The sequence below is a fragment of the Bufo bufo genome, chromosome 11 (genome assembly GCF_905171765.1).
Source record: "Bufo bufo chromosome 11, aBufBuf1.1, whole genome shotgun sequence".
Taxonomy (NCBI): Eukaryota; Metazoa; Chordata; class Amphibia; order Anura; family Bufonidae; genus Bufo; species Bufo bufo.
In genome coordinates, this window is record NC_053399.1 from 24,852,052 (window position 1) to 24,873,798 (window position 21,747).

The following is a 21,747-nucleotide window of genomic DNA, read 5'->3' on the forward strand; positions in this document are numbered from 1 at the left end:
ATTTTTTCATTATTTAAACCTTTTTTTTTTAAGGCAACAAATGTTCCTGCTGTGACCACGTCCTCATGTAGACTATTCCACATATTTACAGTTTTCATGATAAAGAAGCCTTGTCACCTCTGAAGATTGAACTTTTTCTCCTCCAGACAGAGGCAGTGCCCCCTTGTCTTTTTACATAGAACAGTATTTCACTATATTTTATCTATGGGCCATTTATATATTTGTATAGGTCAGTGGTGACAAACCTATGGCACACTGCTCTTACCGTAAAGAATCCTCTTCTATGTTTGTGTACAAACCTTCTTTCCTCCAGACGCAGAGGATGTCCCCTCGTCACAGTCACAGTCCTGGGGGTAAATAGATGATGGGAGAGATCTCTGTACTGACCCCTGATATATTTATACATAGTAATTAGATCTCCCCTCAGTCATCTTTTTTCTAAAGTGAATAACCCTAATTTTGATAATCTTTCAGGGTACTGTAGTTGCCCCATTTCAGTTATTACTTTAGTTGCCCTCCTCTGGACCCTCTCCAGCTCTGCTATGTCTGCCTTGTTTACAGGAGCCCAGAACTGTACACAGTACTCCATGTGTGGTCTGACTAGTGATTTGTAAAGTGGTAGGACTATGTTCTCATCACGGGCATCTATGCCCCTTCTGATGCAACCCATTATCTTATTGGCCTTGGCAGCAGCTGCCTGACACTGGTTTTTGCAGCTTAGTTTGCTGTTTATTAAAATTCCTAGATCCGTTTCCATGTGAGTGTTACCCAGTGTTTTACCATTTAGTATGTACGGGTGACTTGTATTATTCCTTCCCATGTGCATAACCTTACATTTGTCAGTGTTAACCCTCATCTGCCACTTATCTGCCCAAGCCTCCAATCTATCCAGATCCCTCTGTAGTAGTATACTGTCCTCTTCAGTGTTAATTACTTTACACAGTTTAGTGTCATCTGCGAAAATTGATACTTTACTGTGCAAGCCTTCTACAAGATCATTAATAAATACCGTATATTGAAGAGAATAGGGCCCAATACTGACCCCTGTTAAACATATTTTTATCAAAATTCTAAAAAATATTTCTTTAACATAAAAATGTGATTTAAGCAACAGGTCATTTTCTGGTGACACATTCACTTTAAGAACATTTACTAAATAACTGCAGGAGGAGAGTACTTAGTATACCAAAGTGGTATCTGGAACTAAGAACCAGAAGATCCTTCTTCATTAACTCCCAGCAGCAATGATCGATTAATAAAAAAATATAAATAAAAAAGCTGCGTCACAGTTTGCTGTCCCTCAGCATGCGGTACATTGACGACATCTTTTGGTAAAACCCAATGAATTCCCTGTTTAAGATAGAAAATCACTTTTGGTGGCATGGAAATCTTATATATACAGGGGTAGGGGAAGTAACCATCAGGGTGGAGCCCTACCGTTCACTAACATTGATGATATAGTCATCATCATTATGGGTTGTATCAGTACCTACCTCATATGGACAAGTAGCCGGAAATAAGTGCCCATGTGTTAATGGGGAATTTCCATTTTCTAATGTTATGGTCAGTTCCTTGGAAGTAACATCACGTCAAACACTGGGGACTTGAAGGGTTGTGGACATTTTGACTTTTTCCTACTCACCAACGTCCTCGTCCACCCACTAAGGTGGAGACTAAAACACTGATCCATTCAAGTCAATGCAACTGTGTTTTATATCCCTGCACCATGGGTAGTCAAGAGCTACACTATTGGGTAGTGCACTGCGGGCCTTTATTCTGAGGATTACCGGAGTCCCAGCAGGAAATGATAAAATCCTAGTGAATGTAGCAATTCAGAACAAGAGCAAATTCACAGCAGGATGCCACCATGTACTAAACAGAGACACCTAGTAGCAGATCTACCATCGGCAGCTTGCTGACTGTTTCCAGATTATTTCTGCACGAAATTCACAGCCGGATGCTACCATGTACTAAAAAGAGGCACATAATAGCAGATTTACCATCAGCAGCTTGCCGACGGTTTCCAGTTTTTTTTCTGCATGTTATTCACAGCAGGGTACCATTACTCACTAAAATGTGCTTAATATTGACACACAGTGGATTATCCAGCAAAAACAGCTTGCTGACTGCCTCCAGGTAGCAATGGGAGATTTTGTGTCTGCAAAATAAAGGAAACAAAGGTGACTGAGGCTACATGCACACATGAAAAAAAAGGCAATTTTTCATCCATGTGTACATCCATTTTCTGGCCGTCTGGCCGTTTTTAACAGACCTTTTCATTTTTCATAGCCAGCTTGCATCAATTTATTTTTTTTCAGATTACATTTGCATAACAAACTATAACTTTCCCAATCCCCCCCCTCCCCCACCCTCTCATCTCGACTCTTATTAAGGAAAGTTTTCAATAATGCATACAATGTCATCCATCAATTGATGGAGTCCATGGGTCTGAGGTCCCTAATTTCAAGAACCAATCTGTTTGGACAAAGGGGGTAATAGTTGTTAAGATCTCTTCACCTGCGAAAAAAGCCTCCATATATGGTCTCCACTTTTTGAAAAAAGGCGTTGCCAGCTCAGAGAAAACTTAGTATGTAACAGTGCGTTCAGCCTCCAGGGTTTAACTAGTTCTTTTTCCACATGGAGAACTGAATAATAAGACATGCCCTGCATCCAATCCAGACCAGGGACGTAGCTATAGGGGGTGCAGAGGTAGCAGTCGCTACCGGGCCCAGGAGCCTGAGGGGCCCAAAGACCCTTGTGCCGCATAAGACACTGGTATTATAGAAAGTGCATACTGGTCAATTTACACCTCTGGCTGGAGGGAAGAGGTATGGTCAAGAATTTGGCATGAGGGGGTGCCCTTTTAATGTTTGCCTCAGGCAGCAGGAAGGCTACGTGCTCCCCTGCCCCTTTCCAACAAGCACTGAGGGAAGGGGGGCCCAAGCTGAACTCTTGCACCAGGGCCCATGAGCTTTTAGCTACGCCCCTGATCCAGACCATGTCTCATCAAACTGGCTAAGTTATATTTTCTAATGTCCGGGAAACCTAGTCCCCCTCTGGACTTCAGTCTAATTAGTGTCCGCGTAGATATTCTACTCCTCTTATTCTGCCAGATAAAGGAGCGAAATGCCTGCGAAAGTTGGTGGACGTCAGCATGCTTCAGAAGGAGTGGCAAGGTCTGCATGGGATATAGGAGCTTGCTGAAGCTCATCATTTTTATCATATAGCACCTGCCCAGAAAGGATATAGGTAAATCCCTCCATGATGTCAGTTCTGCTACAATTTTCTTAATTAAAGGAGGGTAGTTTAAGGAATAAAGCGTATCCGAAGTTCTACCAATCTTTAGACCAATCTTTTGATGTATTGGGTGGCCATCAATACTGGAACCTCCATCTGAACGGCCTCCTTCTTGCTCTGAAAAGGGGACAAGTCTAGCAATTCAGATTTGGTCGTATTAACTCTAAAGCCTGATAATCGGCCAAAATAGGAGAGGAGATCGAAGAGCACCGGGGCGTCAGATCTGGGATGGGCTAAGAACACTAGTAAATCATCAGCAAACAACGCATGTGTTAGGGTCTGGGAGCCTATAGATATGCCTCTAATTGAAACGTTCTCTCGCAGTGCTTTCGAGAGCGGTTCCAACGCAATATTAAAGAGCAAGGGAGATAAAAGACACCCTTGTCTGGTGCCCTTTTGTAACTGAAAGGGATCTGATAAGAAGCCCGGAATAGAGATCCTAGCCATCGGCGCACTATATAGAGATGTTATATATGTGCGGAATTCTCCTGAGAACCCCATGGCGTCTAGCACCTCATTCAGCCATCTCCAGCTCACATTAACAAAGGCCTTCTCGGCATCAATGGCTAGTAGAGCTGGAGATGGGTGAAGTCGTGGGTTGGCCCTAATGTCATCTAGTAACGCCATTACTGTTCTGATGTTATAAACAGCTGACCTACCCTGTACGAACCCTACTTGGTGGGACGAGATAAGCTTTGGTAGGAAATTTGCTAGCCTATCTGCTATCAATTTTGAGAGGTATTTTAGGTCATTGTCTATAAGAGAGATGGGACGATATGACGATGCTAGCATACTATCTTTACCCTCTTTGGGTAAGACCTTCATATAGGCTGTATTCATATCAGTGGGTATCTGCTGTCCTTGTAATATTTCATTATATAGTTGTGTAAGTACTTTGGTTACGTTCGGGGCCATAACTTTATAAAATTCATTGGTATAACCGTCGGGACCTGGGGCCTTCCCATTGCTCGAACTCCTAATTACCCCCAGGACCTCTTCTTCCGTGACAGGTCGGTTCAGTGCTAGTAGATCCTCCTGCGTTACCCTTGGCAAGTTCAAAGCTTTCAACCATCCCACCCCTTGCGTATCTTTATATTCATCTCTAGAATAAGGGGCTTTGTAAAATTTACTTAATATATCTACTATCTCACGTGGTTGGTGGCAGAGGATCCCATGATCGTTCTTTAGACCCGTTATATGTGTGGATGGGCGTATACCCCTCACTAATGAGGCCAGCATTTTTCCTGACTTATTACCATATCTAAAGTATTTTGCTTCATGCTTTCTATCCTCTAGCTCCTCTTTTTGTCTCAACCAGTGTTCATATTCTAACTTCTTTTCCTGCCAGTCCCTCTTAGTGTCTTTCGAGGGTTTCCTCTGGTGGGCAGTAAAGGAATCCCTTAATGCGGAGGACAATATTTTTAGTTTCTGTGCTGTAGTCTTTCTGAGTCTATTTATGTAAGCTAGAATGTTGCCCCTAAGGACTGCTTCTCCCGCTCTCCATACCAACTGTATATCTCCTGAACTCGAGTTTGTCTCCCAATATTCCATCCACCAGTGCTTCAACATTTCTGCCAATTTTTAATTTGAGGCCAGGTCCGATGGGAATCTCCACAAGAAATCCGTCCCCCTTGGGATACTATCCGTAAGATCTATAATCACAGGGGAGTGGTCAGATATTACTAGCTCTCCTATTTCCACCCCTCGAGTTCTGTGTAGTACCGACTCAGAAACCAATAGGTAGTCCAAGCGGGACCAGGAATCGTGTACTAGGGAAAAATGGGTATATTCCCTATCTTCCGGGTGTTTGACTCGCCAGGCATCATAAAGTCCCAGATCCTCTGCCACTTTACTCAGGGTCTTATCCCTATGTCGGGGTTTTATATATCTCCCCTTTGTACTACGTCTATCTTCCTCATGATACATAACTGTATTCATGTCCCCTGCAATAATTTTATGGGATATCGATATCGAGACTATGTTTCTTATGGAAGAGTAGAACTCTGCATTAGCTTCATTAGGACCATATACATTATAAATGCTAAAGGATTCTGTCGGGAATTGCAGTATGACATGCAGCCACCTTCCCTCTTTATCTTCCGTCATGGAGGTAACCTGGCATTTCAGATTTCTATGGACTAACAGCAACACCCCTCCTTTATTGCCCGCTGGTGGAGAGCCCAGAACCTGCCCCACCCACAACTTATGCATGCGAGGGAAGTCTTTTCTGTCTAAGTGGGTCTCTTGGAGTAGAGCTATGTCTATCTTTAAGCGTTTGAGGTGTCTGAGTATCATCATATGTTTTTGGGGAGACCTCAGCCCTTTAACGTTCCAGGTAGCGATCCTTGTCATTTTGCCCTGTCTAAGCTTCGTGGCTGACACATAATACTATAGCAGTCGAGATGAGTTAATCTTGAACTTCCCTCCCCCCCCCTTTCCCCCAACATAGAACATAAGCAGAACCTAACTGTTAAACAAAACAAGCAATGCAACAGCTCACTGCAAACCAAATAAGGTACAAAATTGCATCATAATAGCAAATGCTGAACTAATAAGTTAGAGATACTTGGCAAATCGTTTTGTACAAAATTATTTGAGCCCGTCTGCCGAACGTCAAGGCAATCTCTAGTTAGACGGGTTCCTAACACTAAATATACCTGTTATGTGCCATAGCGGCTATCATAAAATTCAGAAAGTGTAGGTTCCACTCACATGCTGGATCCGCCTGAATTTCCGTCATTTTCGGTGCCAAAATGGCCTCCATTATATCCAGGGAAAGCAGTTACCAGCATGCACGCCGGGCCCACTCCACACCACCCCTGGCGCCGACATGGTCACCAAGGACTGCAATGAGAGTCCACACACTATCTCTCTCCTGGTGCCAGATGGCTTCAGTGAGTGGGGGGGAGCAGGAAGCAGAACCTAGTACTAAACAAAGGCCCATTGTTGGGCCACAGGTGATAGTAATTATCGACTTCTCTTCTTCCCAGCATAATCTTACCTCCCCTTCAGGGACACACTGCATTTAAACTCTGTCCCCAGAAAAACTTAGCCCTTATCGTAAAAAGGAACATATAGGCAACATAATAGCATCCATCTTAAAAGTACAATAACCCATAACGTTACCCAGCGTCTCTCAAGCATAGAGTCCTGGTGATGACCATGCTCTTCCTATCGTCTGGTCACTAGTCGCATTTCCCACCCTGAACGATGGTATGTCGACCATCCTCTTCAGTCCTTGGGTATGAACCGTTGCAGATCCCGACGAGCTGCCTGCGGATCCTGGAAAGTGAGTAGCTGGCCATCTGGGGTATGTACTTTCAGCGTTGCTGGGTAAATTAGCGCGAATTTGAGCTGTTCCTGGTAAAGGTTTGAACAGAGTGGCGAGAACTCCCTTCTGCGTTTTGCCACATCCGTGGAAAAGTCCTCAAAGAGAAGAATTTGGGATCCTCCTATCTCCAGTGGGTTTCTCAGTTTTTTGTAAGCTCGCAGGATCGAAGCTTTGTCGGAGTAATCCAGGTAACGGACTATCACTTGTCTTGGCCTTTGGGCCAGGGCTGCATGTTTTGGCGATCCCCCCTTTCGCTGGTCACACTGGGCCTATCCTGTGAGCCCTTTCCACCTTGCACGCTGCTGACATTTGTAAAGCGGTCGGCAGGTCTTTCTCACAGAGGGCCACTAGATCTCGTGTGGGGATCGACTCAGGCACCCCACCTAAGCGTAAGTTGTTCCGACGGGAACGATTTTCCAGATCTTCTATCTTGGCCTTCATCTGCTTGTTTTCCATCTGAAGCAGAGAGCACGCAGCCTGACATTGAACCTGTGCCTCTTTCAGCGTATTGACTCTCTCCTACACCGAATCGATACGGCGGCCTTGTTCTGCAATGTCTTGGTGAAGGTGCGCTAGGGAGGCCGACACGGTAGTAGCTAATGATTCTTGTAAGTCCGGTAAAATTCGCGCCGCTACTTCTAGTGCCAGACTTTTATAATCTATTCCTGCAGACGGCAGTTGTTTTTCTCCGTCTCCACTTGTCTCGTCGTGAAGAACTGCAGGAGGGTCATCACTTGATAGTGATTGTAGAAAAGGCAGGTCCGCCATTTCTGTTGGTTTTTTTGCTTGTTTCTGCTCCCCATGGTCACCAAAAACCGGTCCATGCACCCCCAGCGGGAGATGAGGTACCGATATGTTCGGGTTCTGATGGGATTGCAATCCGGATAGCCAGGGAGCAGAGATTTGCAGAGCAAGTCTGAGCAGAGCTTCACTCAGTGCGTCCGAGCATGCTGGTGCCGGAACCGGAAGTTCCCTGCATCCATTTTTGATGAATGTATCTAATACCCTCCCCATAGTGTCACATGCCCCCCCCCTCCTTCCGTTGGACTAATGGCCAGGTATTTAATAAGTGAAGCAATTGTAATCTTAGTACATGTGTAATTTGAAAGAGAAATTTGGGCTCCGCAATCCTCCTGATAGTGAATCTGAAACTTCATACCGGTCTAGTCAAGTGTGAGGGCTATTTAAAGCTACAGCCTGCTGCGGGTGTCCTAGAGGTCAGGCCATCACCTTGCAAAATAAAAATACAGTAAGAGAAGGTCAGGTCTTCTATTACACGAACAGTTATAGAACGAAAACCTATATGCCTATTGGAATTCTGGGTAACAAAATCTGCACAGTCATTTCACAATGACCAGATTTCATGCAGATCTTATGAGGGAACTCTAACCCTTACGGATACATTTTACATTTTTATGGCCGTTTGACAATCCAGAATATTGGATAATACGGAATCATTCATATTCATGCCAAATGAAAGCATAAAATTCTTCGTGTTGTCTTATCTAGATATTTGGGGTCTTTTTTTGGTTCCTGATATGTCAGTAAATGTGCATGTTCTTTGTCCATGACCATTGAATGGACAGGTTCCTCCTGGTGTGAAGTCAGAGCTGTAATGTGTGCCCGGAGCCAATCTGATGTCTCCCCTTGTTGCTTTACCTCCTCTCTACTCTATGGTTTATTGGTCCATACAAGATCTCTGCCATTATTAATCCGGTTTCTTTTCGCTTTGAACTTCCGCTGGCTTGGAAGATCCATAATGTCTTCCATAAATCTTTGTTAAAGAGTTATGTGGAACCTGCTGTACCATCTTCCTTGCCACCTCCACCTGTCATGGTTGACGGGAATCTGGAGTTTCAAATTTACAAAGTAATCGTGTCCTTCGAGTTCCCTTCAATACCTTGTTCATTGGAAGGGTTACAGTCCGGAAGAGAGAATGTGTGTCCCGGCGACTGATGTGAATGCCAGTCGGCTGCTGACGGCTTTTCACAGAGCCCACCCTGATAAAGATGGTCCTAGGTGCCCGGAGGTCACCCATAGAAGGGGGGGGGGGGGGGGGGTACTGTCACCGCCGGCTCTGAGAGAGATCTTAGAAGTTCAGATAGACGGAAGACTCAGGAGTCGATCTGACAGATCTCTATAGTTTTCATTGTTGCTGACAGGTTTCCGACCCTTCGCAGGTGTTGCTCATTATCAGCCAGGTGGCCCCTTTATATGTTCCGCCTTTCACTGGTTTTCCTGCGGCTGATAGTTCTTCTGAGGAGTGCTCTGCTTGTGTGGTGATTCTCCTGTTCCAGTTGCTTCTCAAGCTAAGTCCTTTCCCTTTTCTTGTTGTGTCTGTCCTGACTAGGCCTCAGGGAGACACTGACTCCTTCAGGTTGGAAGGAGCTGGTTGCCTCTTTCCCTGTTCCCTAAGCTGAAGGTTTGGTGCAGTGTGTCAGCAGTCTTAGGTTCCCGTGCATGTTTATTTCTACCTTTGAGACTTGCACATGTGGTTAGCAGCTTAGGGAGAGAATCAGGGTTTGCTAGGAGGTGACCTCTTTATTCCCTAGGCTTGGGGCCTAGTCTGTAGTTGTTTTGTTGTTGTTCCCTTTGGCTGTCTTTCCTTCCCTGTGCGGACCCGTGACACAACACGGGGAGGAGATGAAGACGTCCCTTTCCCTAAATGATATACATTGCAGTTTTTATATTCACATGTACCACTAATTTATGACAGCTTTTTCCGTTTTTGGGATCTTTCCACACTATATGACGATACCACCTGTTGTTCTGAATGACTGCATAGACAGAATCAGCACTGAGATCATCCATCGTAATATAAGTTCTTATGTACATAGAGAGGTTCATGTATATGGTGCAATACTACGCAATGTAGCTATGGGGCACCATCATGATGCAGACCGGTAATCTTTATTTTACATAGGACTGCGCTTACATTCATGTAGATCGAACCCACCAAATAATAGATAGGAGGAGTGTCCTGACCGTGGCAGATGTAGGGGGAAACAAGGATCAGGCTTGAATGTTCTCAGGGTAGATAAGGTGGTTGGCAGCAGTTTTCACCTCTCTTCCCTTTCAGAACACATGCATGCTCAGCTTGGTGTGTATGGGGGATCAAGAGGGATAGCTGTCGGTTAAACGAACGTTCGGCCAACAGCTGTGTAAAGCTAATGGTCGGTTATCTCCATAAATTATCGCACTGCACAAAGGAAATGGATAAATAACAAATTCAGCTCAGCTACATCTGCCAAATTCTCAACTCAGTATCTAAGCCCCAAAAACTCATTTTATTACAGGTCAAAGTTTCAGTACTGCTGTACTTTTTTAGGATTTTTAGAAGAATGACGCAGCGTCACACAGGCAATCCTCACCGGTGACCACAGCATGCCAAGACCGTCCGAAAGTGCTAGATCATTGCACTGCAAAAACTGTAAGGTCCGACACATGCCTCATCTGAACACGGACAGTTTTAATCCCCAGTGATGTCAATGTGGGGCAAGGAGGGCAGGGGAAACCAGTGAGGTTGCCCAAAAATTGCATATCCAATTCAGGAAAAATTGGGGCAAATTTATAAACAAAGTTATTTCTGCTTCCAATTAATTTCCATTGGAGATTCAGCACAGATTCCGCGCCAAGATGCTGCTTTGTTTTCCCACGTAGAAAAAAAGAAAGCACTGCTTCCCATTGAAATAAGTGGGAGGCAGGATGCCACCATGGATGCCACAGAGGCTGTTTGGAGGTGTTTTTGGTGATGATTCTGCCTGGACAACATGCCAAAATCAAGCGATATGCCCCCAATGTCCAAGATGGGAGAACCCCTTTAATGCCAAGGCAGCATTAGCAATGTCAAAGTAATTGGGACATACATGGCTAAATGTATGGCTGCTAGCGGTGACAAACGGCCTCTTTAAGAACAGACTGCAGTGTAGGGTTTTAAATGTTCTCTTTCTGGCGGCATATGGCTGCCGGTATGTATACACACACACCTCCTGGGGTAATATGATCCTCTTTATTCATCTCTCCTGAGGCCATTTTGAGAAATGAAATTATCGAAAAATCTTAATTTTTGGAAAAGCAATTTTTGGAAAATTCAGGTCAAATTCCATTTGTTTAGAACTAACTGGTTCATCTTGACTTGTAAATGGTACAGGACATTGACGTCCCAAGCTGTAATAATTACAGTTTTCTTGATGAGGCCTCATGCACAGAAAATATAGGTGCGGTCCTTGTTGCTCCTGCATTTTTTGCAGGCGACTATAGCAAATGTTCAAATTTTTTTGGGGGGGGAACTGACATACGGATGTAGAAAACACATGGATGAGCCCTGTGCTTTCCGCATCCATGTGTCCGTTCTGCAAAAAGAGAGAGACTATTTACGCAAAATGGGGACCACAGACCCATTGAAAACCAATAAAATGGGTCAGCAATTAAAATGCAGAGCGCAAAATGAATACGGTCGTGTGCATGGGGCTCTAATGAGTTGCTTCGATAGCAATGCAAAGATATTCATTACTAATAATAATATATCTGTGTAGTGCAAGCATGCAACGTTTTCTACCTTCAATTGCCACAATTTTTCCGTATCTGACCCACAGTCATCCCCTATCAGAAAAGGGGGTGTCTTTGAGACTCCTCCTTCCTTTTTAACGGGGTTGTCCCACCATAACAACTTAACCAGCTCTCTATAAGAATAGGCGAAAACTATCTGATCGGTGGAGATTTGACCCCTGGGAACGGGGATGCACAGAAAGATGGGCGTGCGTGTGCGCTGCAGCTTCATTCAGCCCTGTGGTCAGAGAGAAGCCATCTCCAGCAGTCGAATGGAGTGGCAGTGTGCAAGTGAGAACGACCCTTCATTCACTCGGAGGACTCGAGGACCCACACCCCATCGTTCAGACCCCCCACCTATCCTATGTGTGTAGGTGATAGGTCGTTATAATAGGATAACCCCTGGATCTGAATACTTTTGTAATTTCATGTAATTAAAAATTGAGTATAGCCAGTGAGCAATTCAATAAAATGTATCTGTATAGCGCCACCTGCTGTTTGTTCTTTTCCTTATTTTAAATTTTTTTTTGTCCATCTCACTGGGCTGGTCGCACGCGCTCAGTTTAAATCTTCAATTGCCACCAGTCATATGTTGTGTTAGAAGCTGTGGCAGTTACAAGGAGAGAGCTGCAGCAGAAAGGACATGCCCTCTGTGCTACCAAGCTGAAAATAATCCAGAACAGCATTTGAAGCAATGAATGGGTAGATCTCTGGATCCATGTGAGGTACAGGGCTGGTTCTAGCTTTGTTAGAAAGAGAATGTCATGGACTATATGGTGGATGATTTTCATTTTTTACATTATTAATGGCATAACCGGTTTAATTTTATTTATTTATTTATTTATTTTTATTTATTTTTTAGTTCCATTCACACCATGTATCATGTACAGTAAAGTAGACGGCAGACATTTACTTCTCAGGAGCGCGATTTCCCTGCCATACTTTAGTACTTTATCACTTACTTACGCTTTTCTTATCTTTTTCTCTTAAGGGAGGAAACAACGCAGGACACACTGTTGTGGTAGAAGGTAAAGAATACGATTTCCATCTCTTTCCAAGCGGCATCATTAACCCTAAGGCGATTTCCTTCATCGGTAAGTATGCTCCTGTACTGTATGAGGAGACTTGGATATTAATGAGAATGAAAGTTATTTCTTAAGCAGATATTTTCCATTGTACGCTAAAAATCTGGAAACGGCACCAGTAGAGTTTCCCGGTTAAATGCTCATGGTAAAGCGCTGCGCTATATAAATGCGTATAATAAATTGTGGGAGATATTTTCTAGAGACCACGCGGAGAGGGATTCACGTATCTGTATGGGGAAGATGAGTTGTTGGAAGGCGTCCAGTGACTGGTGTCCAGTGACACCTAGTGGTCAAGTGATGAAAATCACTATTTGTACCGTGGAATCAAAATCCCAAAAATCCAGGGCAGTACTAACATTTCAAATCCAAAATTGCAAAATGCGTAGACACACCCCTTTTAATGCAAGTAAGCATAAACTCCGCCCATTTGAAATCCAATTCACAATCAGAACGTTAGATAAGTATAATGGACAAGGTCTATATAGCTGGAGTTAGTGTGCATTGGGGCGGTTTTATAGAAAATAAGAACCTCCTGGCCAAAGGACCCCCTTTCCCCGTTATTAATAATAGGCCTCATGCACACGACCGTTTTTCGGGTCCGCATCCGAGCCGCAGTTTTTGCGGCTCGGGTGCGGACCTATTCACTTCAATGGGGCTGCAAAAGATGCAGACAGCACTCCGTGTGCTGTCCGCATCCTTTGCTCTGTTCCGTGGCCCCGCCCAAAAAATATAACATGTCCTATTCTTGTCCGTTTTGCGGACAAGAATAGACATTTCTACAATGGGCCGCCCGTTCCGTTCCATAAATTGCGGACCGCAAAAAACGGAACAGTCGTGTGCACGTAGCCATACCCAAATGCTACCGTACCATGGCAAATTCTACTTTTATATAGTGACCGTACAATACCGCCATTCCAACACCCAGTGGTTACCTGCAGCCGCCGACACCTGAACTGTCACTGAGCACAAAGCCATTCAGATAGATAGATAGATAAGGGGTCATTTATAAAGACACTGCTCTGACAGTGGCACCGACCTCTACATAACTTCAGCGGATGCACCGCCGCTTCTAAATCTATGCCAACCTCCTTGCTGTCGTATATTTAGACCATTTTCTACACCTAAAACAGGCGTAGAAAATGATGAATGAGACAGTCCCCCTTCCCTGCCCACGCCACACTCATCTTTTGTAGACCTGCGTGATCGGGGAAAAGTTGCAGATTGTGGCGCAACGAACCTTTGTGCTGCAATCTGCGCCAGAAATACGCCTAATATATATATTTCTATTAGTATAAATAACCCACATAGTGTATGACTGGGGTATCTAGTGCCCTCCAGTCAAATTCATTCTGGGGACCCAATGTATAGCATCATGCATATAGTATCCGCTCACATTGCGGCAGCAACAAGATGATACACTATGTATAGGGTTAATATATATATGTGTGTGTGTGTGTGTGATATGTATAGGGGTAATATATAAAGGGGTGATATGTATAGGGGTAATATATATATATGTGTGTGTGTGTGTGTGTGATATGTATAGGGGTAATATATAAAGGGGTAATGTGTAGGGGTAATATATACAGTACAGACCAAAAGTTTGGACACACCTTCTCATTCAAAGAGTTTTCTTTATTTTCATGACTATGAAGGCATCAAAACTATGAATTAACACATGTGGAATTATATACATAACAAACAAGTGTGAAACAACTGAAAATATGTCATATTCTAGGTTCTTCAAAGTAGCCACCTTTTGCTTTGATTACTGCTTTGCACACTCTTGGCATTCTCTTGATGAGCTTCAAGAGGTAGTCCCCTGAAATGGTCTTCCAACAGTCTTGAAGGAGTTCCCAGAGATGCTTAGCACTTGTTGGCCCTTTTGCCTTCACTCTGCAGTCCAGCTCACCCCAAACCATCTCGATTGGGTTCAGGTCCGGTGACTGTGGAGGCCAGGTCATCTGGCGCAGCACCCCATCACTCTCCTTCATGGTCAAATAGCCCTTACTTTCAAAGTTTTCCCAATTTTTCGGCTGACTGACTGACCTTCATTTCTTAAAGTAATGATGGCCACTCGTTTTTCTTTACTTAGCTGCTTTTTTCTTGCCATAATACAAATTCTAACAGTCTATTCAGTAGGACTATCAGCTGTGTATCCACCTGACTTCTCCTCAACGCCACTGATGGTCCCAACCCCATTTATAAGGCAAGAAATCCCACTTATTAAACCTGACAGGGCACACCTGGGAAGTGAAAACCATTGCTCATCAAGAGAATGCCAAGAGTGTGCAAAGCAGTAATCAAAGCAAAAGGTGGCTACTTTGAAGAACCTAGAATATGACATATTTTCAGTTGTTTCACACTTGTTTGTTATGTATATAATTCCACATGTGTTAATTCATAGTTTTGATGCCTTCATTGTGAATCTACAATTTTCATAGTCATGAAAATAAAGAAAACTCTTTGAATGAGAAGAAGGTGTGTCCAAACTTTTGGTCTGTACTGTATATACACGGGTAATATGTATAGGGGTGATATATACTGTATATATATATATATATATATATATATATATATATTATATATATGGGGTAATATATAAAGGGTTGATATGTATAGGCGTGATATATATATATATATATATATAGGGGTGATATATATATATATAGGGGTTATATGCATAGGGGATATACACTGCTCAAAAAAATAAAGGGAACACTTAATCAACACAATGTAACTCCAAGTCAATCACACTTCTGTGAAATCAAACTGTCCACTTAGGAAGCAACACTGAGTGACAATCAATTTCACATGCTGTTGCGCAAATGGGATAGACAACAGGTGGAAATTATAGGCAATTAGCAAGACACCCCCAATAAAGGAGTGGTTCTGCAGGTGGTGACCACAGACCAGTTCTCAGTTCCTATGCTTCCTGGCTGATGTTTTGGTCACTTTTGAATGCTGGCGGTGCTTTCACTCTAGTGGTAGCATGAGACGGAGTCTACAACCCACACAAGTGGCTCAGGTAGTGCAGCTTATTCAGGATGGCACATCAATGCGAGCTGTGGCAAGAAGGTTTGCTGTGTCTGTCAACGTAGTGTCCAGAGCATGGAGGCGCTACCAGGAGACAGGCCAGTACATCAGGAGACGTGGAGGAGGCCGTAGGAGGGCAACAACCCAGCAGCAGGACCGCAACCTCCGCCTTTGTGCAAGGAGGAACAGGAGGAGCACTGCCAGAGCCCTGCAAAATGACCTCCAGCAGGCCACAAATGTGCATGTGTCTGATCAAACGGTCAGAAACAGACTCCATGAGGGTGATATGAGGGCCCGACGTCCACAGGTGGGGGTTGTGCTTACAGCCCAACACTGTGCAGGACGTTTGGCATTTGCCAGAGAACACCAAGATTGGCAAATTTGCCACTGGCGCCCTGTGCTCTTCACAGATGAAAGAAGGTTCACACTGAGCACATGTGACAGACGTGACAGAGTCTTGAGACGCCGTGGAGAACGTTCTGCTGCCCGCAACATCCTCTAGCATGACCGGTTTGGCATTGGGTCAGTAATGGTGTGGGGTGGCATTTCTTTGGAGGGCCGCACAGCCCTCCATGTGCTCGCCAGAGGTAGCCTGACTGCCATTAGGTACCGAGATGAGATCCTCAGACCCCTTGTGAGACCATATGCTTGTGCGGTTGGCCCTGGGTTCCTCCTAATGCAAGACAATGCTAGACCTCATGTGGCTGGAGTGTGTCAGCAGTTCCTGCAAGACGAAGGCATTGATGCTATAGACTGGCCCGCCCGTTCCCCAGACCTGAATCCAATTGAGCACATCTGGGACATAATGTCTCGCTCTATCCACCAATGTCACGTTGCACCACAGACTGTCCAGGAGTTGGCAGATGCTTTAGTCCAGGTCTGGGAGGAGATCCCTCAGGAGACCGTCCGCCACCTCATCAGGAGCATGCACAGGCGTTGTAGGGAGGTCATACAGGCACGTGGAGGCCACACACACTACTGAGCCTCATTTTGACTTGTTTTAAGGACATTACATCAAAGTTGGATCAGCCTGTAGTGTGTTTTTCCACTTTAATTTTGAGTGTGACTCCAAATCCAGACCTCCATGGGTTGAAAAATTTGATTTCCATTTTTTTATTTTTGTGTGATTTTGTTGTCAGCACATTCAACTATGTAAAGAACAAAGTATTTCAGAAGAATATTTAATTAATTCAGATCTAGGATGTGTTATTTTTGTGTTCCCTTTAAAGTGGAAAAACACACTACAGGCTGATCCAACTTTGATGTAATGTCCTTAAAACAAGTCAAAATGAGGCTCAGTAGTGTGTGTGGCCTCCACGTGCCTGTATGACCTCCCTACAACGCCTGTGCATGCTCCTGATGAGATGGCGGACGGTCTCCTGAGGGATCTCCTCCCAGACCTGGACTAAAGCATCTGCCAACTCCTGGACAGTCTGTGGTGCAACGTGACGTTGGTGGATAGAGCGAGACATGATGTCCCAGATGTGCTCAATTGGATTCAGGTCTGGGGAACGGGCAGGCCAGTCCATAGCATCAATGCCTTCGTCTTGCAGGAACTGCTGACACACTCCAGCCACATGAGGTCTAGCATTGTCTTGCATTAGGAGGAACCCAGGGCCAACCGTACCAGCATATGGTCTCACAAGGGGTCTGAGGATCTCATCTCGGTACCTAATGGCAGTCAGGCTACCTCTGGCGAGCACATGGAGGGCTGTGCGGCCCTCCAAAGAAATGCCACCCCACACCATTACTGACCCAATGCCAAACCGGTCATGCTGGAGGATGTTGCAGGCAGCAGAACGTTCTCCACGGCGTCTCCAGACTCTGTCACGTCTGTCACATGTGCTCAGTGTGAACCTGCTTTCATCTGTGAAGAGCACAGGGCGCCAGTGGTGAATTTGCCAATCTTGGTGTTCTCTGGCAAATGCCAAACGTCCTGCACGGTGTTGGGCTGTAAGCACAACCCCCACCTGTGGACGTCAGGCCCTCATATCACCCTCATGGAGTCTGTTTCTGACCGTTTGAGCAGACACATGCACGTTTGTGGCCTGCTGGAGGTCATTTTGCAGGGCTCTGGCAGTGCTCCTCCTGTTCCTCCTTGCACAAAGGTGGAGGTAGCGGTCCTGCTGCTGGGTTGTTGCCCTCCTACGGCCTCCTCCACGTCTCCTGATGTACTGGCCTGTCTCCTGGTAGCGCCTCCATGCTCTGGACACTACGCTGACAGACACAGCAAACCTTCTTGCCACAGCTCGCATTGATGTGCCATCCTGGATAAGCTGCACTACCTGAGCCACTTGTGTGGGTTGTAGACTCCGTCTCATGCTACCACTAGAGTGAAAGCACCGCCAGCATTCAAAAGTGACCAAAACATCAGCCAGGAAGCATAGGAACTGAGAACTGGTCTGTGGTCACCACCTGCAGAACCACTCCTTTATTGGGGGTGTCTTGCTAATTGCCTATAATTTCCACCTGTTGTCTATCCCATTTGCACAACAGCATGAGAAATTGATTGTCACTCAGTGTTGCTTCCTAAGTGGACAGTTTGATTTCGCAGAAGTGTGATTGACTTGGAGTTACATTGTGTTGTTTAAGTGTTCCCTTTATTTTTTTGAGCAGTGTATATAGGCGTAATATATATATAGGGATAATAATATATAGGGGTCCCTGAGTAGAGAGGACGCTACTGCGCCCGTCTCTATACCTAGATGTCACCTGCTGGCTCTATAATAAAAAACTGTTTAGTTTGTTAATGGCCCACCCTGTTGAGGGGCCGACCGGTGGATTTACCTGTTCCCCTGCGCTCCAGTCCGAGCCTAAAATAGAAGGCAGTAGGTAGGTAGGTACTGTAGGTGGCCTCAATACCACTGAACATTCACGTGCAGATCTGTGCTGACACCACGCTTTCAGCCGGTCATTCCTGCCTCAGGCCGTTGCTGTAAACTTTCCATGGTTCCAGTCAGTTGCAGAGTTTTACGCTCTGTCAAACAATCAGGAATAAAGCCGCCACATTCCCCGTTAATTCATCCGGAAAATATTTGCACGCCATAAAGAAAAAATTTAATAAGCTGAATATATGAAGAGCCGTAAAAACAGCAATAATAAATCGGTAGTTTTGTAGGCTTTATGCAGAAGCTAAGGTATGAGAATAGATCAGGCGTGCCCCGGCGAGCCTTGTATGCGCTATCATTACTATTACTCTTGTACTGGCTGTTTACTTAATGGGGTTTTATGGCAAAAAGCAGGGAGTTTATCTTGAGGCAGTAGGAGATCTATAAAAACGCTCTTTTAAAAATTCCCTCACTGCTCGTATATTCTTGTTTAGCGATGACAAATGGAGCGGCAGCATATTTCCCCTGTGCGATATTAATATTGCGCTTTTCCTCCTATCGGGCAGTAGTCGGTTTATGTACTTTTGTAATCTACGTCCCTTATGGGAATTGATGTGCGGCTCTATCCGGAGTAAATGTATTACTGGGATATCTGAAGTCGGCTCTGCAGTCCATATATTTCAGCCGCTGCGGAGTGTAATGCTGCTATATGGCGGCGTCATTGTGCTTCTCGGTAATACAGATTTTTTTTTCTCCGTGGTCTAATGTTGTCCTTGTGCATCCCTACAGGTAATGGCGTCGTCATACATCTGCCAGGACTGTTTGAGGAGGCGGAAAAAAACGAAAAGAAAGGTAAAAATCATGGCTGTAAAATATACCGCCGGCCGAAAAGACTGGGTTCAAGGTAAAAAAAGAGATAAAATCTTACAATACTGATGGAACATAATACCTTACTGTGCCTATGGATGGCATAGAAAGGGGTCCCCCGAGCACCAGAGGATTCTCCAGTGGGCCATAGCTATGACCACATTGGACTCCTAGTAAAACAGGGCCTTATATACACAGAGGGTGGCCCTCAGAATCATTTCCTCTGGTGAGCCCAAGAGACTTCAGTCCGACGCTGCCCCCGAAAATATTCAACTAACAGAATTGCTCTGGGTCTTGTGGACCTGGCTGAGGCTTATCTGAATGGTTGGCGTGCAATACTACATTTCACCTCTAGTGGCCGCTGCAGGAGAAACGTATGGCATGGGGTTGCGGTAGCTGAGCCACTGTTAAAGGGGTTGTAAAAAATGAAAATCAGCCATCCTACAGTACATGACGATCTCTTTCTAACAAAGCTAGAACCAGCCCTGTACCTCACATGGATCCAGAGATCTCCACATTCACTGCGCCAAACGCTTTGCTAGACTATCTGCAGCTTGGCAGCTCAGGGGTCATGCTCTTTCTGCTGCAGCTTTCCCCCTATAACTGTCACAGCTTCTAACAGAACATATGGCTAGTGGTAGTTGAAGATTTCAACTGAGCGTGTGCGACCAGATCAGTGAGACGGTCAGAAAATAAGGAAAAGAACAAACAGCAGGTGGCGCTATACAGATACAATTTATTGAATAGCTCACTGGCTATAGTACATTTTTAATTACATGCAATTAAGAAAGTATTCAGATCCAGATGCTGGAATTTTCCATCAGGGTATTATTACATATTTATTATATTATTTTCTGGTGCCCTTTACATTGAGAGAGGTTACACTATAATACAGTGTGCACAGCCCCTTTCATGTCTATACGGTTTTTTCAATTCTAGTGTCCGTTTTTCCCATGTTACTACGTGCACTATGGTTAAACTGTAAATTATTTACAGGTTTAAAAGACTGGGAGGACAGACTGATCATATCTGACCGAGCTCACATCGGTAAGCGCCGGGAGAACACAACACGGACGTAAATCAACACATATAACATACGTGTGTCTCAGTGATGTCCTCATGTTTGTCCCCCGCACAGTGTGTGACTTCCACCAGGCAGTCGACGGCCTCCAAGAAGTCCAGAGACAAGCTCAAGACGGGAAAAAGTAATTATATTACAATGTCTTTTCTTAAGCTTAAAAAAGATTATAAGAAGTAATAGCGGATGTGATGTCAGCCAAAAATGGAGGAGACACAAGACCCTTCCTGTAATGTCAGATTCTCCGTACAATGTTAGGGGTCATTCACATGTCTGTATTAAAGGGGCTGTCCGGGCATTTTACTATTGATGACCTATCCTCAGGATATCCACCCGGCAGCCCCCGCCGATCAGCTATACGGGGAGACAAGCCGTCTCCTCATACAGCTGATCCGGCACCCCCTGAGGATAGGTCATCACTAGTAAAAAGCTCGAACAGCCACTTTAAAAATCGCCCATATTGCGGCTGCTACACACAGACACAGTGTTGGCTACCTCCTCCTCCTCCACCACCGCTTCTACCTACACCGCCACATCCACCGCCTCCTCAACCTCCTACTCCACTTTGACCTTCGCCTCCTAGTTCATTTCCCTATCCACATTTGTTTGCAGGGCAATTGTCCTGCTCTTACCCCCATTTGACTTCCTTTTGCAGCCCTCTAGCCCGTACTATGTCTTTTTTACAGGCATTTTTGTGCCCCAAAGTTCGGGTCCCCAATGGGGTTCGGGGTCAAGTTCGAGTCCCGAACCGGAACTTTGAGGCAAAGTTCGGCCGAACCAGGCGAACCCGAACTTCCAGGTGTTCGCTCATCCCTATCAACGACCCCTCTTTAGTAACTATAACCTGTAATATTATTACACTCCAGAGATACATCCAGGCCCCTCGGACTCTTTTAGTGAACTCCCCATCACCACCTCCTCAGGCAGAGGGTTCCATAGTCTCACTGCTCTTACAATATTAGACACTTCATACAATATAACACATTTCATTAAAAAGGACATTATATAAAATATGACGCTCCATACAATAGACATAGTCAAGTCACATTATTATGACTAGAGATGTTATGAAATTCGTTCACGCTTCTTTGGTGGTAAAAGCAGAATTGCGTTATGGACTCCCCTGCCTAAAGGAAACGGGACCGATCCGTTTTGCAGCCCATAGACTTCTATTATGACGGAATTAATAACGGAATGCCTCTAAAGGCATTCCGTTATGCATTCCATCATAGAATTGCGTTATGGTCCGTGGTAACGGAATCCATAATACAATTCACCTTTTACCACCAAACGAAGCGTGAACGAATTTCCAGATATGAAATTTGCTCATCTCTAATTATGACCATCAGCTAATATCCAGAGTAACGGCCGTGTGCAGCACGTACAGCAGTTACACAGGCTGGGGATGACTCCATAAGGTTCTGGTGGGTTGTCACAGGTTTCTGTAGCCATGCTGACTGCAGTGCAGCTGCTGGAGGGTACGTGGGGGAGAATCCATAGAGAGAACACAACCATTGAGGTGGACCAAGGATGGTCAATTGAGTTCAGATCTGGGGGCCAGAGTAGAACTTGGATTTCTTGGTCATGCTCTTCCAACCAATGTCAGACATTTCTAGCTGTGTGACATGTCGCATTGTCTTGCTGGAAGGTCCCATCCAACCTAGGGAAGACAATCAG

The 21,747-nt window shown here is 44.9% G+C and overlaps 1 protein-coding gene across 1 annotated transcript in view; it reads left to right on the forward strand.

Moving 5' to 3' along the window:
• The window catches only part of ADSS1 (adenylosuccinate synthase 1), a 56,986-nt gene that overhangs the window by 20,961 nt on the left and 14,278 nt on the right, over positions 1 to 21,747 (forward strand). Inside the window, exons 2-5 of the mRNA XM_040412778.1 lie at positions 12,168 to 12,270; positions 18,915 to 18,977; positions 19,989 to 20,039; positions 20,131 to 20,197. Of these exons, the coding sequence (XP_040268712.1) occupies positions 12,168 to 12,270; positions 18,915 to 18,977; positions 19,989 to 20,039; positions 20,131 to 20,197 (284 nt within the window). The remainder of the gene's footprint in view (positions 1 to 12,167; positions 12,271 to 18,914; positions 18,978 to 19,988; positions 20,040 to 20,130; positions 20,198 to 21,747) is intronic.